This window comes from Pelophylax lessonae (genome assembly GCF_965119305.1).
Source record: "Pelophylax lessonae genome assembly, chromosome: 5".
In the NCBI taxonomy this organism is placed as follows: domain Eukaryota; kingdom Metazoa; phylum Chordata; class Amphibia; order Anura; family Ranidae; genus Pelophylax; species Pelophylax lessonae.
The window spans coordinates 421266576-421287159 of record NC_138772.1 but is presented as its reverse complement, the minus strand read 5'-3'; the positions used below and the strand labels follow the sequence as shown (position 1 = coordinate 421287159).

Genomic DNA, 20584 nt, shown 5'->3' with positions numbered 1-20584 from the left:
AGAGCTGGGGGTGGAGAAGCAGCAGCACACTGAGCTTCCCGGTAAATGGCTGTGCAGGGGGTGGGGGGTGTCACGACAAGACTGATCTTCAGGAGAGAGCAGGCTTAGTTCCCAGCATAAAGACAGACAGAGGCGCCTCTAAGTGTAGACTTTATGCAACAGGTTTAATGAATAAAATTATGCACTCACGTTAGTAAGCATATATTCATGCCCATAAAACAAGGTTCCAATGTGGAGAAGTGTAGATCATCAGGTCATGGACATCCGTCCTGCTGGGGCCGAAAATCCTTTCGCCGTGGCCGGCTTGTACGGCAAGGTTAGAACCAGGAAGTAGGCTCGGTGTATTTGCTTGACAGCGAGGCTTGGTGGATAGTCGAACCTGGATGATGTCATCTGCATGCGACGCGTTTCCGAGTGTGCTTGCTGCCTGCCTCCCCCCAAAAATTAAAGCATATTTATATATAAACTATTTTAGATCCTTCTTTTCAAACAAATAATCTGATTTAGGGCTCATGCACACTGCAGCGTTTACAGCCATTTGAGCTTTTATTTCTCTGCCTAAAAGCTTGAAGAAGCTTGTGCTTTTTGTGCTCTTTTGCGTGTTTTTATTGAGCTTATTTAAAGCTTTTTTTGAGCATAAGCGTTTTCACACTTTTTTGTGCTTTTTTTGCTCGTTTTACATAGTTACATAGTTACATAGTAGTTGAGGTTGAATAAAGACAATAGTCCATCCAGTTCAACCTGTGTAGGTGTGTGTGGCTGTAATCATCTCACATAGACCTGAATGTCCTGATCCTCAAGATGTAAGTCTAAGAGTCTTTTGAAAGCCACCATACTTCCCGCAGTGACCACCTCTTGTGGTAGAGAATTCCACACTCTTGTAGCCCTAACAGTAAAGAACCCCCCACGTTGCCTGAGGTTAAAACGCTTCTCCTCTAATCGCATTGTATGCCCTCTTGTCCTCATGGAATCCCTTCGACTGAACAGCTTTTTTTCTAAGCTGGGATCCCCATTGAGATATTTATAAATTGCTCTCATGTCCCCCCTCAGGCGTGTCTTCTCCAGGGAGAATAAATCAAGCGATTGCAGATGCTCTTCGTAATTAAGGTCCTCCAATCCCCTAATCAGTTTAGTTGCCCTTCTCTGGACTCTCTCCAGCTTGGGCCACTTAGGTGTCTTTTCTGCTTCAAAGCTCCTCTCTTCTCAAAAACGTATTAGGTGGAGTTTTATTCTGCCTGTAAGAGCATATGCCTGTAAACTCCTGAAAAAGCCATAGTTTGCATGGACACATTGGCTAACATGGAGGGGAGTTTCGAGGCAAAAGAAAAAATAGAAATCAAAAAAGCTCAAAAGCCTGTAAGAGCAGCTTCTTTGAGCTTCTTTGAAATGCAGTGTGCATGCATGAGCATAATTATTATTTTTACATGAAATGTATTTATCACTTTTCTGTAATTCAATGTTTTTCAGAGCAACGTGTGTGAAGCATCTTGAAGTAACACAATTTAGTTATCGGACTGCACCAGTTACTACAACACGAGCAACAATAATTAAAGAGCATGACAGATTTGGGAAAGTTCCATTTGATTATGCCAGTTTTGATGCTCAAGTTTTTGGGAAACATACTATTGCAACAGTTGTTCATAGCCAAGAGACAACTAATGGTGATGGTAAGAATTGTAACCAGCTTATATTTATGGGCATAAAAGTATTTTGTCAGAATTATAATCATGCTGCTAAATCCTCTAAATCTGTCCATACTTGACTTGTCTTTACTATTCATTGAAAGTCAAAAACATGGTCTTTGTCAGTGACTAAATGGTGGCACCAAGCTTGCCAGGTGTAATAAAAAAAATAAAATACGATCCAAGAAATAAATTCTGGTTATATAGCAGCCATTTAAAAACCTCAACCAAATTACCCCTATACCATCAGAAACAATAGGCAAAACTATCAATCCCACAAGATCTATGTAGTAACGTAATGAGGGAGTCCTTGTTTTCCAGGTCAGAGTTCCACAGGGAATTCCTGGCACCATTTTAAAGAACTTAAAACTAAACTCAAGAACAAAAATGTATAATATTGTAAATGTTGTATGTGCTACTGCTGCATTAGTTTTCTTTTCCCCACTTTTTTGCTTTAATTTAGCCTGGTAATCATGGCATGAACATATTTTCGATGGTGACAACTATACTGAGCAGCATTGTCACCTTGAACATCTGCTGAAATAGCAGGGAACAATGCGAACTCCTATTTGTTTTTTTTTTGCACTTGTCAAACAGATATAATAAAACCATTTCAGTGATATATTGACCAAAAATAAGCAAATAAGAGATATTTATGGTTAGAGTTATTTATATACACTTTAACCCTAAGGCTTCGTTTCCACTATTGCGACTTGTTGCGCGACTTGACACATGTCAAGTCGCACAGCAAGTCAAAAGCCATTCATTTCAATGTGGCCCGTTCTAACTGCTGCGACTTAAAAAGTAGTTTGTGCACTACTTTTGGGCCGACTTCAGTGCGACTTCCTTCTATAATGAGGGACAAGTCACACTGAAAGCCGCAAACAACTTACACTACAAAGTCATGCTAGAAGTAGCACGACTTCGTAGCCGCGATAGTGGAAACGGAGACTAAAAGGAATCTCTTTAGAACTTGTATTCTTGTAGAGCCACCTCTTATTGATAGTGTGGCATTTCATAAGTGCACCATATCATTATGACAAAGCTGCTATTAATGGACTTAGTAAGGTTATGGTATATACTGTACATCATGATAACATGGCAAACTGAATCCTGTATCATGAATATAATACCCACTTGCCCATGAAGCCATTTACTGAATGGCAGGAGGATGGGTGGGGGTAAGAAAAAGAAAGGGAAGAAAAGCTGCTAAACAGAAAATGAACTGGTAAGGGGCACATCAAACTGTGATTCAAGGTTTGGATAAACCAGTTCACTCATTTCTAGTAGCAGTTGAAGTAGAAGAAGTAGTAATAGTGCTTGTCTTTAGAGGTGACCATTTGTTTTCTACCCTCGAAAATTAATCGGCAATGGTAAAACAATTTTTCATGCCTTGAAAATGTACCTAAGTGTTCCATCAAATTACCAGCATAAACATTTTAGCTGGCCTGTAAACCTGCAATTTAGCTTACTAAACATAAAAAGGAGTGCAAAGAAGCCCTTGTTGACCAGCGCTTTTAACACCTCAATTGCAAATGCTGAACCAAAGCTGGTTTAGGCTCCCCTGCCAGGCCACAGAAGAAAAAAAACTTCACACTGAAAAATCTAGTGCGGTATGAAACTTTTTTTTCCAGTTCCGGACAAAACCCACAGGGTAGCTCTGTCTGAGAGGGAGGTCACAGGCTGAACTACCCAGTGATTTTATTTAGAACAATGCCATTTTATACCATGCCAAATATCTCATAGTGCAACTGGATTTTTTAACTGTAAGTTTATTTTAAACGTAAGGAAGGGCTTAAACCTTTGTCAGTTTTTTTTGCCTGCCTTTGTCCCTTTGGAGAGATTTCCTTTCAATTTCTGCTTTGGAGATGCAACAAGAAGTGAGCGAAATTCTGTACAAATTGAAATTCTCTTAAACAGCTGTCCCCAAAAAAGGTGTCCCCTTCAAAAGATTTCCCCTCGCCTCTTGTTCTGGTAACAACTTCAGAATTTTGGATTTTCCATTACTGTCTGTTTCTATACCAGTGGTCACAAGGACAAATAGAGAGGGTGAACCTACCTAGATGGGACGTAGACAAAAATATTAGCTTGACCTACCATATCCAAAACTAAAAAAAATGGCTATACTGTACATACATTTTAAAATAGAGGAAACCATATGGTTAACTAATTTGTAATTATAGGGGAATAAACGTGTTCAGTGATTTAATGATAAGAACATGATACAGAGAAAATGATTAAATATATTCCCACTTAACAAATTAGTGTTAATTGTAAGATAGAATGGATGAACATTTTTATTTAAGATTCTTAGTGCTCTTCCTACATCAGAAACCATTTGTATTGTCTGAAATGTATTATCAGTTATTCAGCCATGAACAAAATATGTTGTATGCATGTAATCTCATCTCTCTTTAACAGCAAAACAATTTACAAGTCCAGTAAAATCTTCCAATCGACTGCCTAGCGCCCACACACAGAGTCCCTGCCATGCCAGCTCTTACAGCTATGGTCAGTGTAGTGAAGACACCCACATAGCAGCAGCTGCTGCCATCCTCAACCTTTCCACCCGCTGCAGGGAAGCAGCAGCAGAGATCCTGTCCAACAAACCATTGGGTCTGTCTGCCAAGGTAGGAGAATCCAAGATCCTGGAGCCTGTAGTGGCTACTGAGCTGTGAATAAACTGCTTTTCACATTAGTGTTAAAGGCCACAAAAACATGTGATGTACTGTTACTGTATCCAGGGGCAACTCTATACTTTATACAAAAACATGGTGAAATACAATTATTCTGTGAAGCTGGAAGCAAGCTATGTTTTTCTATGAGCATTAGGAAATTATTTGGATGTAAGACATAACCAATTGTCATCTGCAGAAGGCCTGGGGAGAGAAAAATTGGTTCCATTTTTATTTTCCAGGGTAATGGAGCTGAATTTTCAAAGTGCAGATATTTAGATAGCTATGATTTTCTCGAGAGATGTGCACTAGGTAATTCCATCCTGCTTGTATTGTTCTAGGAAGATTCACACAGAGTTTGGATGAACATCTTACATGGTGAATTAAGCAAGTACTAATCTATTTACCTTGAACACAATAATAGTTGAACCTTGTCATATTTAACACCTCATAATTAGGGCTCTAAAATAGTTTGATTTTTTTTTTAAGATCAAACTTATAAAGAGAAAAAATCTTACTCTGAAATTTGTGATATTTCTACATTTCAAAAAGTATCACACTTTTAGTTTTTGATAATAGTGAGTATGGATAAAAAAATATTCCAAGTATCACATTTTCACATTACAAAGTAAGGCTCCATGTACACGGGACGCTGTTAAAAGTCCCTTTGAATGCTGGAATTTTTAGGACGTTTGAAATGTCTGTTAGGTCGCGTTTGCACCCGCGGTTAGCGGGCGTTTGCGTTTAGAACCGTTCCTAGAGGTCAAAAAAATGATTCCCCTTTAAAATGGAAAAACGCAAACGCTAAACGCGTTTGGTCGCGTTCGGCCATGTTCAGTCGCGTTTTTGCGTTTGAAACGCCGGGAAACACACGTTCAAACGCAAATAATTGCATTCCAAAAAACGTCCCTGAACTCAAGTGCCTGCAAATGACTGTAAACGACGCTGTGTACATGGACAGATAAGATAACATGTAGGTGGGTTCAGGGGCTTCTGAAAAAAACGCCCAACTGCTCCTAAACGCCCGTTTACAACGTCCCGTGTACATGGAGCCTAAATGTTCAAAGTGTATCTAAAATCTAAACCCAAGAAAAAAAATAAAAATATTGCACCTAACCAGTCTTTAGAAGTGATGGCTGCATTTGTTTTCCTTTACAGTTTTTTTTTACCACTTATTTTTACTTAGTCCCTAAGTGAGCTAAAAAAAGTTTAGGTAAGCTGTGCCTGTAAAAGAAGAGAGGGGACACTTAACTTTCCTGTTGCCCCCAAAAGCCACTCTATTTCTGAAACATTGTCCCCTGAATTCCTCTGGGAAACCAACAGTTCCAGAAGAGTCAAACTCATGGGTTCTCTGCAGCTCTAAGAAACCAGTAAGAGCTGAGGAGGACCCTTGAGATCGACATTGCCAGTAATGATTGTTTTCCAGCAGACTTTGGGGGATGATTTCTTAGGAAAAGAGTGGCATTTGGGACACATGGGTGTCAGGTGTGTCACAGGTTTAGCTTGCCTTACAAATTTTAGCAATGTGACAGGGTTTCTTTAACCTAGTAATGTGTTTCTGGGTAAAAAAACAAAGCACTTGGAGGAAACTTGGAAAGGATATAAAAAAAAAAAAATTCCATGCAAATGGTGTTTCTGTTAGAGCTGAACCAAAGATGTGTTAAAAAGCTAGTGTGCTAACCACTTAGACGCCATGCTGCTTTGCTGCTGTATTCTGTTTTGCCAATATCAAATTTTAGAGTGTTCTTTTATCCTTCAAGTCTCTAAAAATAGAATGAGGGAGATATCTTCAAGCTATGCAATGTGCTGTGGTGTAGGTTTTCTTGTTCCAGCCAATATGTATTCAAATTATTAGCTAGAAGTCTTTACCAAGGATGTGAGAAGATTATATGCAATAGTCCTTGAAAGACTGCTGGGTAAATAACAGAACAGGGAGATCATTATGCTCATCCCTCCTGAGAAAATGAATCATTAAGTGGATTATTTGTTGCCATAGTGTATTGTGAGTCCAGCATCTCGATTTAGAAAAATAACAATCAAAATTAGTCTGTGGTGAGTTTCTGCAAATGCCAAAATAAAGACATTTGTGTGGTCATTGTATGTTGCATTCTCAAATAGATTAGAGGAATAAAAAAAGTAAAGAAGAAGCTATAAGCATTTAGTGGGTAAATGATTGGAGAAAGTAGCAAGGTGTATACTGGCAGGATATAATGAACATATTGAACGTGTGGCCCTCTTAACATATAAAATTGTAATTATAGAATAATACATTATAAGTGATCAATTTATGTAAGAGAAACTTCACACAAACCTAGACTACATTTTTCCTTGCTAATAGAGAACTAGAAATTAAGCAATATTGGGTAAAAGGTCCTATTCAGGAGAAAGTGAGATGATTTCACATGATTATGAAATACAAAATAGGCAAATAGAGATCTAAGCAGTAAAACAATCGTAATGCAATGCCCCAGGTCAGTCCATCTATGATCTAGCTCTAAATCTGTACAAAAGGTGCCAGTCCGGCTTGCAACCAAATAAGTTGAAGAAAAGATGGATGACTGTACACTGGTGCATTGAAAATCCATCTTTTCTTGCGCCAATAGAACCTTAGAAATGAAAATGACATCAACCCCACTTTAGTGAAGATGGCTATATCTGTCTTCTCACTTCTAAGAAGGCCTTCCACAAGATTTTGAAGTCTGTCTGTGAGAATTTTGTGCCCATTTAGCTAAAGAGATATTGTCAGGGTAGGTACCGGTGGTTTACAGGAAGACTTGTCATGACAATTCATCCCAAAGGTGTTCAGCACTCAGGACTTTGTGTAGACCACAAGAGTTCCTCCACACAAAACATGTCAATATCCACCTTCTAGGCACTCTACTTTGTTGCCCGGTTCACATCATTACTTTAAGGGGTTATTTCTAGGAAATTATTACATAAATAAATAATCATATACGTACCTGCCCAAACCTCCTCCTCTGGGGTCCCCCACTAGCGCACCTAATCTTCTCAGTGGGCCACCATAGGAGGCCACTTCATTTGTGGAACATCTGCAGGTTTGATCTTAAGCCTTGCTGCCTCTGTTTATAGACACAGCCCTGCGCCCTCATCACAGGATTTGACCTCAGCAAAGCCTGTGAGACTAGAAAGTGAGAGGTGAGAGCTGCTGTGGATAAGTATAGCACTGGATTGAGTGAGGGCTCAGGTAGATATAAGGGGGGGGGGGGGGGTGAACATCCAATAAGTATTCAGGATCCACTTTCTAAAAGCGAAATCAGTAGTACTAAATAAACATAAGTCTATAATCCTTCCACTTTATAAAACTCTGGTCCGACCGCATCTGGAGTAATCTGTCCAGTTCTGGTCGCCAGTCCTCAGGAGGGATGTGTTGGAGCTGGAGAGAGTCCAGAGAAGGGCAACTAAACTAATTAGGGGATTGGAGGACCTTAATTATGAAGAGCGTCTGCAATCGCTTGATTTATTCTCCCTGGAGAAGAGACGCCTGAGGGGGGACATGATAGCAATTTTTAAATATCTCAATGGGGATCTCAGCTTAGAAAAAAAGCTGTTCAGTCGAAGGGATTGCATGAGGACTCGAGGGCATACAATGCGATTAGAGGAGAAGCGTTCTAACCTCAGGCAAAGTGGGGGGTTCTTTACTATTAGGGCTACATGATTGTGGAATTCTCTACCACAAGAGGGGGTTTCTGCGGGTAGTATGGTGGCTTTCAAAAGACTCTTAGACGTACATCTCAAGGATCAGAACATTCAGGGCTATGTGAGATGATTACAGCCACACATACCTACACAGGTTGAACTGGATGGACTATTGTCTTTATTCAACCTCACCTACTATGTAACACTAAATTGTGGTGTTCCACCAAATTTTTTAAACTACATCCATTTATTGGTAATGATGATCATTCCATGGACCACTTGCTACACTTTAAAGACCACCACTCTAGGAACATAAATAGAGTTGACTTAGCACAATAAGTGAATAAAGTGAATATGTGTTTACTTTGAACACCCAATCATGTGTGAAGAATTTCAGGAATCAGGATTGTACCCTGCTAAAGACTGGATGATTGAAAAAAAATTAAACTTTTATTCATTAATCTTTGCTGGGTGAAAATTCTCCTTAGAATAAAAGTCCATTGTATTTTTTTGAAAACAAATTACATTTTCAAAAAGATTAAAATGTAGGCAAAAACTTTATTGTCTCTTTTTAAATGTTTAACCAAGATGTATAAAAGAGAAAACAATTATAAACTATTTAAGTCTATAAAAATTAGACAGGCCAAAATCCAGGTACAAAATGCTGCCGATTGCAAAACAAATCTATAATATCAACAATAGTAAATCTGCTCGGTATGGACTGAACACAGCAGGAAGACATTTAGTACTTGCTTTCAGTTGTTAAGTACTCAGTATGCTCTCCAATTTAGGCAAATCTGTTATTTGGAGTAAAGGAATATTGCTCATTTGCTGCCTTAAGAGTATTTTTTTCAGTGGGAGAGTTTTTACAGTTTTTGTACCATAAAAGGATTTTAGGCCAGTTGAATTGCTCTTTATCCAAGCCATCTGTTGCCGAGGTCTGGAGTTTTAGGTGAATTTTATTGTTAGCATTAAGTCTTTTTCTGTTTTGAACTATGCGATTATTTGCTTAAAGTCCTAGTTTATGATCATTCAACCTGTTTTGAACAATGTGATTATTTGATAAAATCATATTTTATAATCATTAAACTCAATAATCATTATACTCAATATATAGTGCCCTGTCATGATTATCTGTTAAAGTTCCACTGTTATATATAAAAAAACAGTACTACAGTGTTATTTTGGTATTGCAAGAGATGACTGAACAATGTATAAAACTGAAAACTTGTACCGGTAACCTGGTGTTTCTGCTCTTCAGGGTTGAATCTCTGTCTGACATCATGGGGTTGTTTTCATTAAAATGGAGAGTGCAAAATCTTGTGCTGCTCTGCATAGAAACCAATTAGCTTCCAGTGTTTTTTTTGTAAAAGCTCAACACCTTGCTGCCCCCCCTATAGCAAATTGATGGCCGAGAGGGCCTTTCTTATGACGTCCTCTCAGAAGGCGCCTTGCATCTCTTCCTTTACAACAAATGGGTAACACCAATCAAAACCATCTAGTTTTCTCATTTATCATTTGATAAAATCTAGGTCAAATGTCAGTCCATCTGGACCGAATTATTTATCTCCACAAAAATGTTGGAATAAATAATAGTCCTTTCTTACCTTTTATCACAGCAAGGCTATATCAAACACAAGTAAACCTTGGCAAAGGCCTACAGTGCAGCTAATGTTCAGGGTCCCAGTCACAACTTCTTTTGTACACATTGAATAATATGGTTTCCCCCCTCTTTCCTGATCTCAACATAGACCATATAACACATCAGCATCCACCTTCTCTCTAAGCTATTCTTCAGTGCTCTCATCTCTGCCTGTCTGAATTTGCTATTGTTGTTAAAGCAGCTAGAAGGAAACATTGTAGAGTCACTGATATAACTTTTCAACCATGTACTACATGTAGTACACTGTAGTTCACTGTTAAAAATAGGAAGCTCTTGAATCTAAAGGGTATCAACCTAAGTGCTAGTTGCTGGTGTGCAGTGTGGCCTGGCCGCACTAACACAGTGTTGATATGCCAATACTGGCGCATCTCACTTTTTTTTTTTAAACTAAGTTTATCGACATGTCATACAGTGACATTTCGTAGAGTAGTATGGGTCAGTGTGCAGTGACTCTGTTGCATGCAGTACATTTTTTTCAGTGTGTCAAAAAGGCGACGCCTATTTTGACACACTAGACCGGTCCGGGAGCACATCCAGTGTTAAGGACATTGGCTAAGTACATGGGGTTATGTGTGGTATGGCTTTATTTTGGCTGATTTTGACTCTCTGCCCTATACCTTCTTCCCTCCTCTCACCTTACCATTGAGCTTAAACTGGGCTACCTTCCTTTACAAGGAGGACCACTATCATTAGGATTTTTCCATATGCTGGTAATCTCTTTTTATTAGCTTTCCCTATTATTTTAAACTTTGGCGCAAAAAGCTGTGAATACAAAATGTATCCTTAAGAAGCCCATTTTGGGTGAAACATATTGATCCCACCACTCTTCGTTACCTCCAAGTACTTTGTCACTTGTATAACAAGATTTTAGATTTTATTGTGTATATTAAACATTGTTGTTTTTATCCTCCATTGTTCTTTTTTGTGACTGCAGTTTTTGCCACGAAAAAAAAAACCCTATTTTCCCATATCTCTCTGCTTGGGAGATCCAGGGAGACTATATTTGCTACGTCAAATTCTGACCCTACCATCTGAATGTCGTAGCTGAAATGGAGATTAATCAAACCAGGCGACAGTTTTCCAATCTTTTATTGTCCAATTTTGGTGAGCCTGTGTGAATTGTAGCCTGTTCTTAGCTGACAGTAGTGGCACCCGGTGTGGTCTTCTGCTGCTGTAAGCCCATCTGCTTCAAGGTTTGATGTGTTGTGCTTTGTTTTTCAACATACCTTGGTTGTACTGAGTGGTTATTTGAGTTACTGTTGCCTTTCTATCATCTCAAACCAGTCTTCCCATTCTTCTCTGACCTCTGACATCAACAAGGCATTTTCTTCCACACCACTTTCTTCCCTGTTCTAAACTGACCATGCAAAGCACAGGAGCTGAGCTGTGCATGTGTGGTCAGTTTTCATCCTTTGGATGGCCATTCAGAGGTACAGGACACTGTGCAGACACACATCCCCTCCCAATCACAGCCTGCCTCTTGCCTCAGGCGGAACAAACTATAGAATACAGGTACATGGTATGTCTGCATAGTATTCTGTAACCCCGCTCCCCACAAACAGGAAGAAGAACTGCATGGTCACATTACAGAGCTTTATAACCTTGTATAAAAGGGAAGAAAGATTATTTCTGAAACTAAGCAAAAACAGTTATGGTGCCTGCATAGTTATACCATTTTTAGAGAGCGTCTATAACATTGAATGTTCACAACTACTTTAACATTTCTTGGCCTCCTTTATGAGTACTTTACTGCATATAATGCACCCTTTTGCTCTTTCTGCTACTAGCAATTTGCCATGTTTGGATGAACTGTACTTAAACACTAATGTTTTTTTCAATTTAAGTACTTTTTTAAAAATGTAAAACATTTATTTAAGGGTAATTTAAATGTATCATTATCTGTTACTCATTAGCCCTTTATAATTTATTTTTCTTATTTTAATAAAAAATACATAAAATATGTTTTTTTATGACCTATATTTTTATATTACCTCCCCCAAAGTACATTCATTTATTACTATAAATCTTGGTCTACTAAGATTAAAAAACCAAACTATGCAAAGAAGGAAATGTATTCTTTAAAATCCAACAAAAAACGTTTTCTATATTTTAAAATGCTCATATCAAATTCATTCAAACTTTGGGTCATTTGGTACAGATATAGTTAATGTCTAGGATTTCTGTAACTAAGAGTTATTAATACTAACATCAAATGCATTTGATATTATACAGATGGCACAAGATGTTGTTACTAAGTTATTATCTAGGATAAGCTGCAACGTTAAATTCAGTTCTTAAAACTATCACATCAGATTAAACTATTGTAGTGAAATGGCCAGAAACACTTAGTTAAAGTACTGTAATATAAATATGGAAAAATAATGTATTTATTATGACAACAATCCAATATACCAGCTCTGTGACATCTTTTAGTTGCAGTTTATAGTACTCATGTTTTTTTTCTAAGTACTGATTTTATTTTTGAGCCTGTATTTACATATCGTCTTTTACGGTGTATGCAGCACTGTTTTGTTTGCTTGTCCTTTTAAAAAAAAAATTGTATTTCTTAAATAAAGGGCAATATTAAATGTAACCATAACTCAAAGATATTGACAACAGAAAAAGAAGTTGTTAAGCAAGTATGTTCCTCACTATTTGTGTTCTTTATATCAACAAAAATAAGCAATTTAACGTTTAGACAAAATCTGATGTTAGGAAAAAAGCACCCTTCAGCTATAACCACAACACCTGATGAAGTGTCAAGGTCTTACCTTGCCCTCCTGTCGGCAGCCATCTTGGGCATGTGCAGACTGCTGCCTCTTATAGAATCTGATTGCATCATCACTTGTCTGCTGACTGGGCGTCGCACAGTGATGATGCTGCACATCTGACTATATCTACCACCTGATGGGTTGCAGTCCTTGCCCTTGGGTTTGTGCTCCAAGGTACATCTTTGCTCTAGCAGTCTTCTATTCTCCGTGTTCCTCCGTGCATGACCTAGCTTGGCTGATGACTCTCCTGGCTCTCGACCACGCATCAACAGACGATCCCTCATTGGCAGATGACCCGACATTGGTAAACTACCCACTTCAGGACTCAACCCCTGGCTTGGATTACTACCCACTTCCGGACTTGACCCCGGCTCCTGCTCTCACTTCCTCACTCTTGCTGTGCGTTTATTGTTGTTTGCTCCAAAAAACTGCTTTATTTTACCTGCATCCCCATGTGGTCTGGTTTCCTGGCACCCAGTACGCAAGGGCCATGAATCCTGACAATGCAGGTACTCCTACTCTCCCCTACTGGTAATCAGGCTTGATCAACAAGATTGCCCTTTTGGGTCAGCTCGCTCAGGCATTGCAGGCATTGCAGACATTGCTTGCATGAACAGCACACCTTGCTCCTGGTGCTGCTAGGCCGGTGGTTCCTCCTGTTGTTGCACCTGCTGCTGCTCCTGTTGCCGCTCCTGCTCCTGCAGTTGCAGCTTGAGTCGCTGCTACCAGAGGGATAACTGGTTCAGCCCCCCTTCCACAGCGCTATGGGGGTGAACTGAGTCAGTATCGTGGCTTCCTAAACCAAGTAGGCATTTATTATGAGATGGTTCCTCAGGTGTTTCATTCTGATAGGTCCCAGGTGGGCTTCCTAATCTCATTATTCTCGGACAAGGCCTTGGCCTGGGTGAATCCCTTATGGGAGAATGATAATCCTGTGAACCTCAATTACCCGAGTTTTGTTGCCTCCTTTCATAGGGTATTCAATGTGCATTCTCACTCTGTCTCTGTGGCAAAGCAGTGCCTGTCCATTCAACTGGATATACAAACTGTTGCTGAGTATGCCATTGAATTTCGTGCCCTGGCAGCAGAGGTGGGCAAGAATAATGAGGCTCTGGTGGCTGTCTTCTCTCATGGTCTCTCCAATGCATTAAAGGACGAGATTGCAGCCAAGGATCTCCCTGACAGGCTTGAGGCTCTCATTTCCTTCTTGATTTTGATTGATACCAGGCTCAGGGAGAGAACATAGTTTAAGGAGTGCCTACCAAAGCCTCCTGCCAGATTGGCTCCTACGTTTTCTTTCCCACCCATTCCTCCCTCACCTCCCAAGCCTCCTGGGAATCGTGCGTCTGGCTGTGAACCCATGGAGCTGGGGTTCACTAGCCTTTCCAAAAGCCTTTCCAAAGCTGAGCGGGCCTTTAGGAGGAGGGACGGCCGGTGTCTTTATTGCAGTCCTTTTGGGCATTTCCTGAAATCTTGTCTGACCCATCCGGGAAATGCTCGCACATAAGGTCCGGTCAGGGGCAGATCTTAGGTGGAATTTCCTCATCCCCAGTTTCCTGAAAAGATAGACCACTAATCACAGTTGTCCTCTGCTGGGAAGTGGGTTAGAAGATTACTCAGGCGTTGGTAGACTCCAGTGCTGGTGGTTATTTTATTGACATTACGTTTGCTACTGCAAATTCCATACCCTTGCAGCCTTGTGTTTCTCCACTAGTTATCGAGGTGATTGATGGCAGATCCTTGCAACCAGAAAAGGTTACCCATAAGGCTGTTCAAAGGGTGTCGATCTGTTTCCAGGTTATTTCGTCCCCGCACTACTCTTTTGTTTGGAGTACCCTTGGCTTCAGAAACACAATCCGACATTTGATTGGCAGTCGGTCAAGATCCTTTCTTGGTCTCCACAGTGTGGCGCTGTTTGTATCCATGTGCCGGTTAAGGTACTTTGTATCTCCTCGGATTCAGTGTTGCCTATTGAATATCGTGAGTATCAAGAGGTATTTGACAAGGTGCGCACTGGTGCTCTTCCTCTTCATCGTCCGTATGATTGTGTCATAGACTTGCAAACTGGTGCCATTCCCCCTCATGGCAGGGTTTATCCTCTTTCAGTTGTGGAGAATAAGGCCATGGAGGAGTATGTTGCGGATGCACTTGTCCGGGGGCACATTCGCAAGTCCACTTCTCAAGTGGGTGCCGTTTATTTTCTTCATAAAGAAAAAGGGGGGTGAGTTGAGACCTTGCATTGATTATAGGGGCCTCAATCGCATCATGGTCAAGAATGCATAGCCGATTCCGTTGATTACTAAATAGTTTGACTGCCTCAAGGGAGCAACGGTCTTTACCAAGCTTGAACTAGGGGCCGCATATAACCTCGTAAGGATCAAGGAGGGCGACGAGTGGAAGACCGTGTTTAATACCAGAACTGGTCATTACGAATCTCTGGTTATGCCCTTTGGCTTGTGCAATGCGCCCGCTGTCTTCCAGGAGTTTATCAATTAGGTATTTTGTGATATATTGCAGCAATGCGTGGTAGTCTATTTAGACGACATCTTGATTTACTCGGACTCCATTGAATCACACTACCTGGATGTCAGACGCGTGCTGCAACGGTTATGAGAAAATGGGCTTTTCTGTAAGCTTGAGAAATGTGAATTCCACCTGTCTCAGGTTGCCTTCTTGGGCTACATAATTTCTGCTGAAGGGTTCTCCATGGACACTCAGAAAGTTTTGGCTTTTCTATATACACCTCGCCCCAGTGATCTCCGTTCCATTCAGCATTTCCTTGGGTTTGCCAACTACTATCGGAAATTTATCAGGAACTTTTCCTCTTTAACCAAACCTCTCAGATCTGACAAAGAGGGACAGTGATTCCCACAATTGGACGCCTGCTGCTATCCAAGCTTTCGAGGCCCTCAAGTCTGCTTTTACTTCAGCTCCCATTCTGTCTCACCCCAATCCTGGTTTGCCCTTTGTCCTAGAGGTGGATACATCTGAGAGGGGAGTAGGCACCCTCCTGTCTCAGCGTCGGACACCTCATGGACCCTTACTTACTTGAGGGTTCTACCCCAAGAAGCTGTCTCCAGCTGAATGCAATTACATAATTGGAGAGTTCTTGGCCATTATCCTGGCTCTCAGAGAGTGAAGACACTTGCTGGAAGGTTCTGTGGTTCCAGTTCTCGTTCCCATCGATCATAAGAATCTGACGTATTTCTGGATAGGCCAAAATGCTCACACCCCATCAGGCCATATGGGCCTTATTCTTGTCTCATTTTAACTATGTGGTCTCCTATTTGTCTGGCTCCAAGAATGTTCATGCTTATGCCTTGTCTCGCCAGTATTCTGAGTTGTCCAGGGAGGACTCTGTGCCGACACGGTCATACCTTCAGATCATATCCTGGCTGCCATCCTCACCAACTTAACCTCTCCTCTTGGGGAACAGATCTTGACTGCCCAACCTGATTCTCCCACAGGGATACCTGCTGGCAAATGTTTTGTACCTGAGGGGTTGCGCATCAGACTGTTGCACACATACCACAGCTCCAAGATTTCTGGTCATCCTGGTAAGAACCAGATGTCCTGGGCTATTTTCCAACAGGTCTGTTGGCCATCTCTCTGCACTGATGTTGCTGCGTATGTGGCTGCTTTTTTGGTCCGTGTCCAGAACAAATCTCCTCAGCACCTTCCCTTGGGCCTACTGCATCCCATTCCCAAAGGGGGCGTCCCTGGTCTCACTTGGCCATGGTTTTTATTGTGGAACTTCCCACATCTCGAGGTACATGGTTAAACTCATGGTTGTCGACCAGTTCTCCAAAATGTGCCACTGTGTTCCGTTTAAGAGGCTGCCTACTGCTCAGGAGCTTGCCTCGGTATTTGCCAGGGAGGTCTCCCGTGTACACGGGTTGCCTAAGGAGATTGTATCGGACCCTGGGAGCCAGTTTGTCTCTAGGTTTGGTGCGCCTTTTGCACCCAGTTGGGTATTCGACTCTCCTTCTCCTCGGCCTACTATCCGCAGTCCAATGGTGCCGCTGAGCATTCCAACCAAACTCTGGAGCAATTTCTCCACTGCTATATCTCTGACCATTAGGACAATTGGGTTGATCTGCTACCCTGGGCGGAGTTTGCAAGGAACTCTGCCAATAAACTCTTCTTCCAGATTGTCTCCATTCATGGCCAATTATGGGTTCCAACCCACTGTGTTACCCGAGTCGTTCTCGCCATAGGATTTTCCGGGTGTGCAGGATCATCTTCCAGGCAGACAGGAGATATTTATCTGCTACTTCGTACCAGGTCGGGGAGAGGGTGTGGTTGTTGACCTATAATCTCAACCTCAGGGTGCCCACTCCGAATTGGCACCCCGTTTTGTTGGGCCCTTTCGCATCTTCCATAAGGTGAACCCGGTGGTCTATGCCCTTGGTCTTCCCCCTGGCATACGTATCTCCAATGTCTTTCACGTGTCACTTTTGAAGCCAATGGTTTGCAATCACTATACTTCTTCACTTCCTCGCCCTAGTCCCATTTCTGTAGGCAATGATGAGGAGTATGAGGTTAGCAGCATATTGGATTCTCGTCTGTTCCGATGGTCAGGTTCAATACCTGGTGCACTGGAAGGGTTATGGTCCCGAGGAGCGCTCCTGGGTTCCCTCTGCTGATGTTCATGCTCCCACCCTTCTCCGCGCGTTCCATGCTCACTTTCCTTAGAAACCGTTTTTTGCTCCGTGGCGGAGGGGCATTGAGGGGAGGGTACCGTCAAGGTCTTAACTTGCCCTCTTGTTGGCAGCCATCTTGGACATGTGCAGACTGCTGCCTGTTATAGACTCTGATTGCATCATCACTTGCCTGCTGCCTGGGCGTCGCTCACTGATGATCCTGCACTATATCTATCACCTGATGGGTTGCAGTCCTTACCCTTACGTTTGTGCTCCAAGGTGCATCTCTGCTAGCAGCCTTCTGTTCTCCATGTTCCTCCGTGTATGACCTGGCTTGGCTCATGACTCTCGTGGCTCTCGACCGTGCATTGGCAGACAATCCTGCATCAGCAGACGACCCGTCATCGGTAGACTACCCGCTTCTGGACTCGACCCCGGCTTGGATGACTACCCGCTTCTACACTTGACCCCGGCTTGTTCCTGCTCTCACTTCCTCACCCTTGCTCTTAATTTCTATGCATCCCCCTGTGGTCTGGTTTCCTGGAACCCTGACAGGAAGTCGCTATGATGAAACAAGTAGGGCAGGAGTAACTATATCAGCACCTTACTCGTTTGCCACATGTATTCTATTTTTAAAAAAATTTAATTATTCTATGGGAGGTTTTGATCCTATTTGAGTCTTCTGATACAGTCTGAGGAGAGTCCTTATCTATAACTTACCTATAAACAAAGAGCCAGTTTACTGTCCTTCAAACTTTAGGGGGGCCAGGCTGTAGCCAGTGGGGGTCGGAACAATGCCCCACTGTTGCTGACAGTAAAATATTGCCCCAAGGGCCGTATAAAAGCAAGCAGCGGGCCACATCTGGCCCATGGGCTACAGTTTGAAGACCACTGGTTTAGAGTGATACACATTTGGAAATATTCGAACGGAAGTCATCTATCACCCCCACAAGGGGACTTGCTTCTATTTAAGAGTGAATATTCATCATGGTGAAAACTAAACATTTTTATAGACTTTTCTTGTGATATTATGTATTGCACATTGTGGCATATGATTTTGTTATACCACGGTTATGTTAAGCACTGCCTTTTTCTTTTTATTACTATTTGCTTCCACAACATGCAAACTCAAAAATGTACCAAAAATAAGTAAATATCCAAGTCAAGGTGTAGTTGAAGTAAACTGGAGCACATCAGGGGTCACTTGACAAACACTGAATTTTTAAAACCTTCAAAAAACATATCTAATCTGCTATAAATCAGTGTCTAGCTTTCAAATGTCTGCATTGCATTTTTAAATACAGCTAGAGGAAATGTGTATCACTTTTTCTTTAGAAATCAGAAGATCCAGAAACAGTGTAGTTAGCAAAACCGATGGTTTGAAAAAGTAATGTATATGCCTTCCAAACAATTATTCCATACAAGAGGGCCAACAATGGGAACAGTATCAGTAATAAATAACTCTAATGTGTGTATGCTTGAAAGAACAACAGGAATATGCATTAATGGCATAAGCTCCATTTATGAAACTGGGTCAACTTTTTTTATTGTATCAAAAAGATCAAAAAAGATCAGGCAGCTTTTTGACTGATTTTTATTCAAATACACTGAGATTTATGTTTTTTTTTTTTTTTTTTTTTTTGCTTTCTAAATTGTAGTTAAAATCTGGAAGCGTCTTATTTAAATTCTACTTGCAATAAGCTGCAAAAGATGGCAAGCATTATGAGGTTACCCAGAACTCTGGCAAAGAATTACACATTAACTGATGTGATGTAAATCAAAAGCAGCTTTTTAAATCAGATATTATTTAAATAAAAGCTTGCATTTACTTTTATCCCTTAAAAGCACCACATGGCTGCATTATCAAAGCCACAAACTGTTCATCAATTTGAAATATATTGTTACTGTTTTCCCCAGGCTGCGGAGATTGAAGTTGATGAAAATGGAACTTTGGACTTGAGTATGAAGAAGAATCGGCTAAATGACAAGACTAACAATTTAGGCGCTTGTAGTCCTATCATAACAGCAACGTCTTCTTCTCCATTTAAAACTAGTAGCCTTTTGGTCAATGCTGCCTTTTACAAAGCCCTCTGTGAAAAAGAAGGTTGGGATGCACCAATTAACTACAGTAAAGTTCATGGCAAAAGTGACGAGGACATTGAGGTAATTGATGGCTAATTACTAGGATGCTTTGAAAATGTGTCATATTGACTCATTAGGGTGTAAATGTTTAAAATGTCATAAGCAAAGCTACATTGTTTTGTGGAGGAAATCAAAACAGAAGTAAATAACACTGTCATAACTAAATGACATTTTAAGTAGTATTTTGTCCAATATTCAATGCCAGTGATAAATAACAGACAGTACTAACAATCCTCTGGTTGGGCATTGTGATGTCAAAGTGCCAGCATGTTGTAATCATCCTGTTAATACTCCATAATTGGGCAATCATATCTTCTAACCATGTGATCAGTGCAACATGACAATTAAGAATTTGAACTACACTTCAGTAAAGACATTTATAATGTCTCTTTTATCTATACCGACATAGATAATAAAAGCAATTATTCTAGACAAACAATAAAAATTGTTTGCATCAAAAGTCAGTGTATTTTGGCCAATTTTAAGATCAAAAAGAGTAAAGTCTAGGCTAGGCTTCAAAAACGCAGAACTGAAATTCAGTATTTAAATATTTGAATACCAAATTTCACATAAAGAATTAATGAACATTACCATATACATTTTGATTACATTTAAATATTTCAGTTTCAAGAGGAATATAGCTTTTATACTTTTGTAAAAATACACACAGGAAAGTTTACTAATTTTGCACGTTTTAAAGATCTGAATGTATTTATATACTCTTTACAGACAGACCCTTGTAATATATCTTATATTGTCAAAAGTATTGGGACGCCTGCCTTTACACGCACATGAACTTTAATGGCATCCCAGTCCTTAGTCCGTAGGATTCAATATTGAGTTGGCCCATTCTTTGCAGCTATAACAGCTTCAACTCTTCTGGGAAGGCTGTCCACAAGGTTTAGGAGTGTGTCTATGGGAATGTTTGACCATTCTTCCAGAAGCACGTTTGTGAGGTCAGGCACTGATGTTGGAGGAGAAGGACTGGCTCGCAGTCTCTGCTCTAATTAATCCCAAAGGTGTTCTATCACGTTAGGGTGCAGGCCAGTCAAGTTCCTCCACCCCAAACTCGCTCATCAATGTCTTTATGAACCTTGCTTTGTGCACTGGTCCAAATCATTTGGTGGAGGGGGGATTATGGTGTGGGGTAGTTTTTTAGGGGTTGGGCTTGGCCCTTAGTTTCAGTGAAGGGAACTCTTAAGGCATAAGCATACCAAGACATTTTGGGCAACTTGGCACCCCCTTTACTTTCATTGCCTGTGTGTGTGTGTGACACCCGTCCACTGACTCTATCCACTGGAGTTGTCCCCTTCCTGGGCAGACCCCTAGCAAGCTTCCCGGTACTCATGGA

At 40.9% G+C, this 20584-nt stretch overlaps 1 protein-coding gene across 1 annotated transcript in view; it reads left to right on the top strand.

Annotated features, from left to right (window-relative positions):
• ST18 (ST18 C2H2C-type zinc finger transcription factor) overlaps window positions 1-20584 on the top strand; it is a 254081-nt gene that overhangs the window by 161361 nt on the left and 72136 nt on the right. The window contains exons 9-11 of the mRNA XM_082258427.1: window positions 1468-1667; window positions 4104-4312; window positions 19009-19254. Coding sequence (XP_082114553.1) covers window positions 1468-1667; window positions 4104-4312; window positions 19009-19254 — 655 coding nt within the window. The remainder of the gene's footprint in view (window positions 1-1467; window positions 1668-4103; window positions 4313-19008; window positions 19255-20584) is intronic.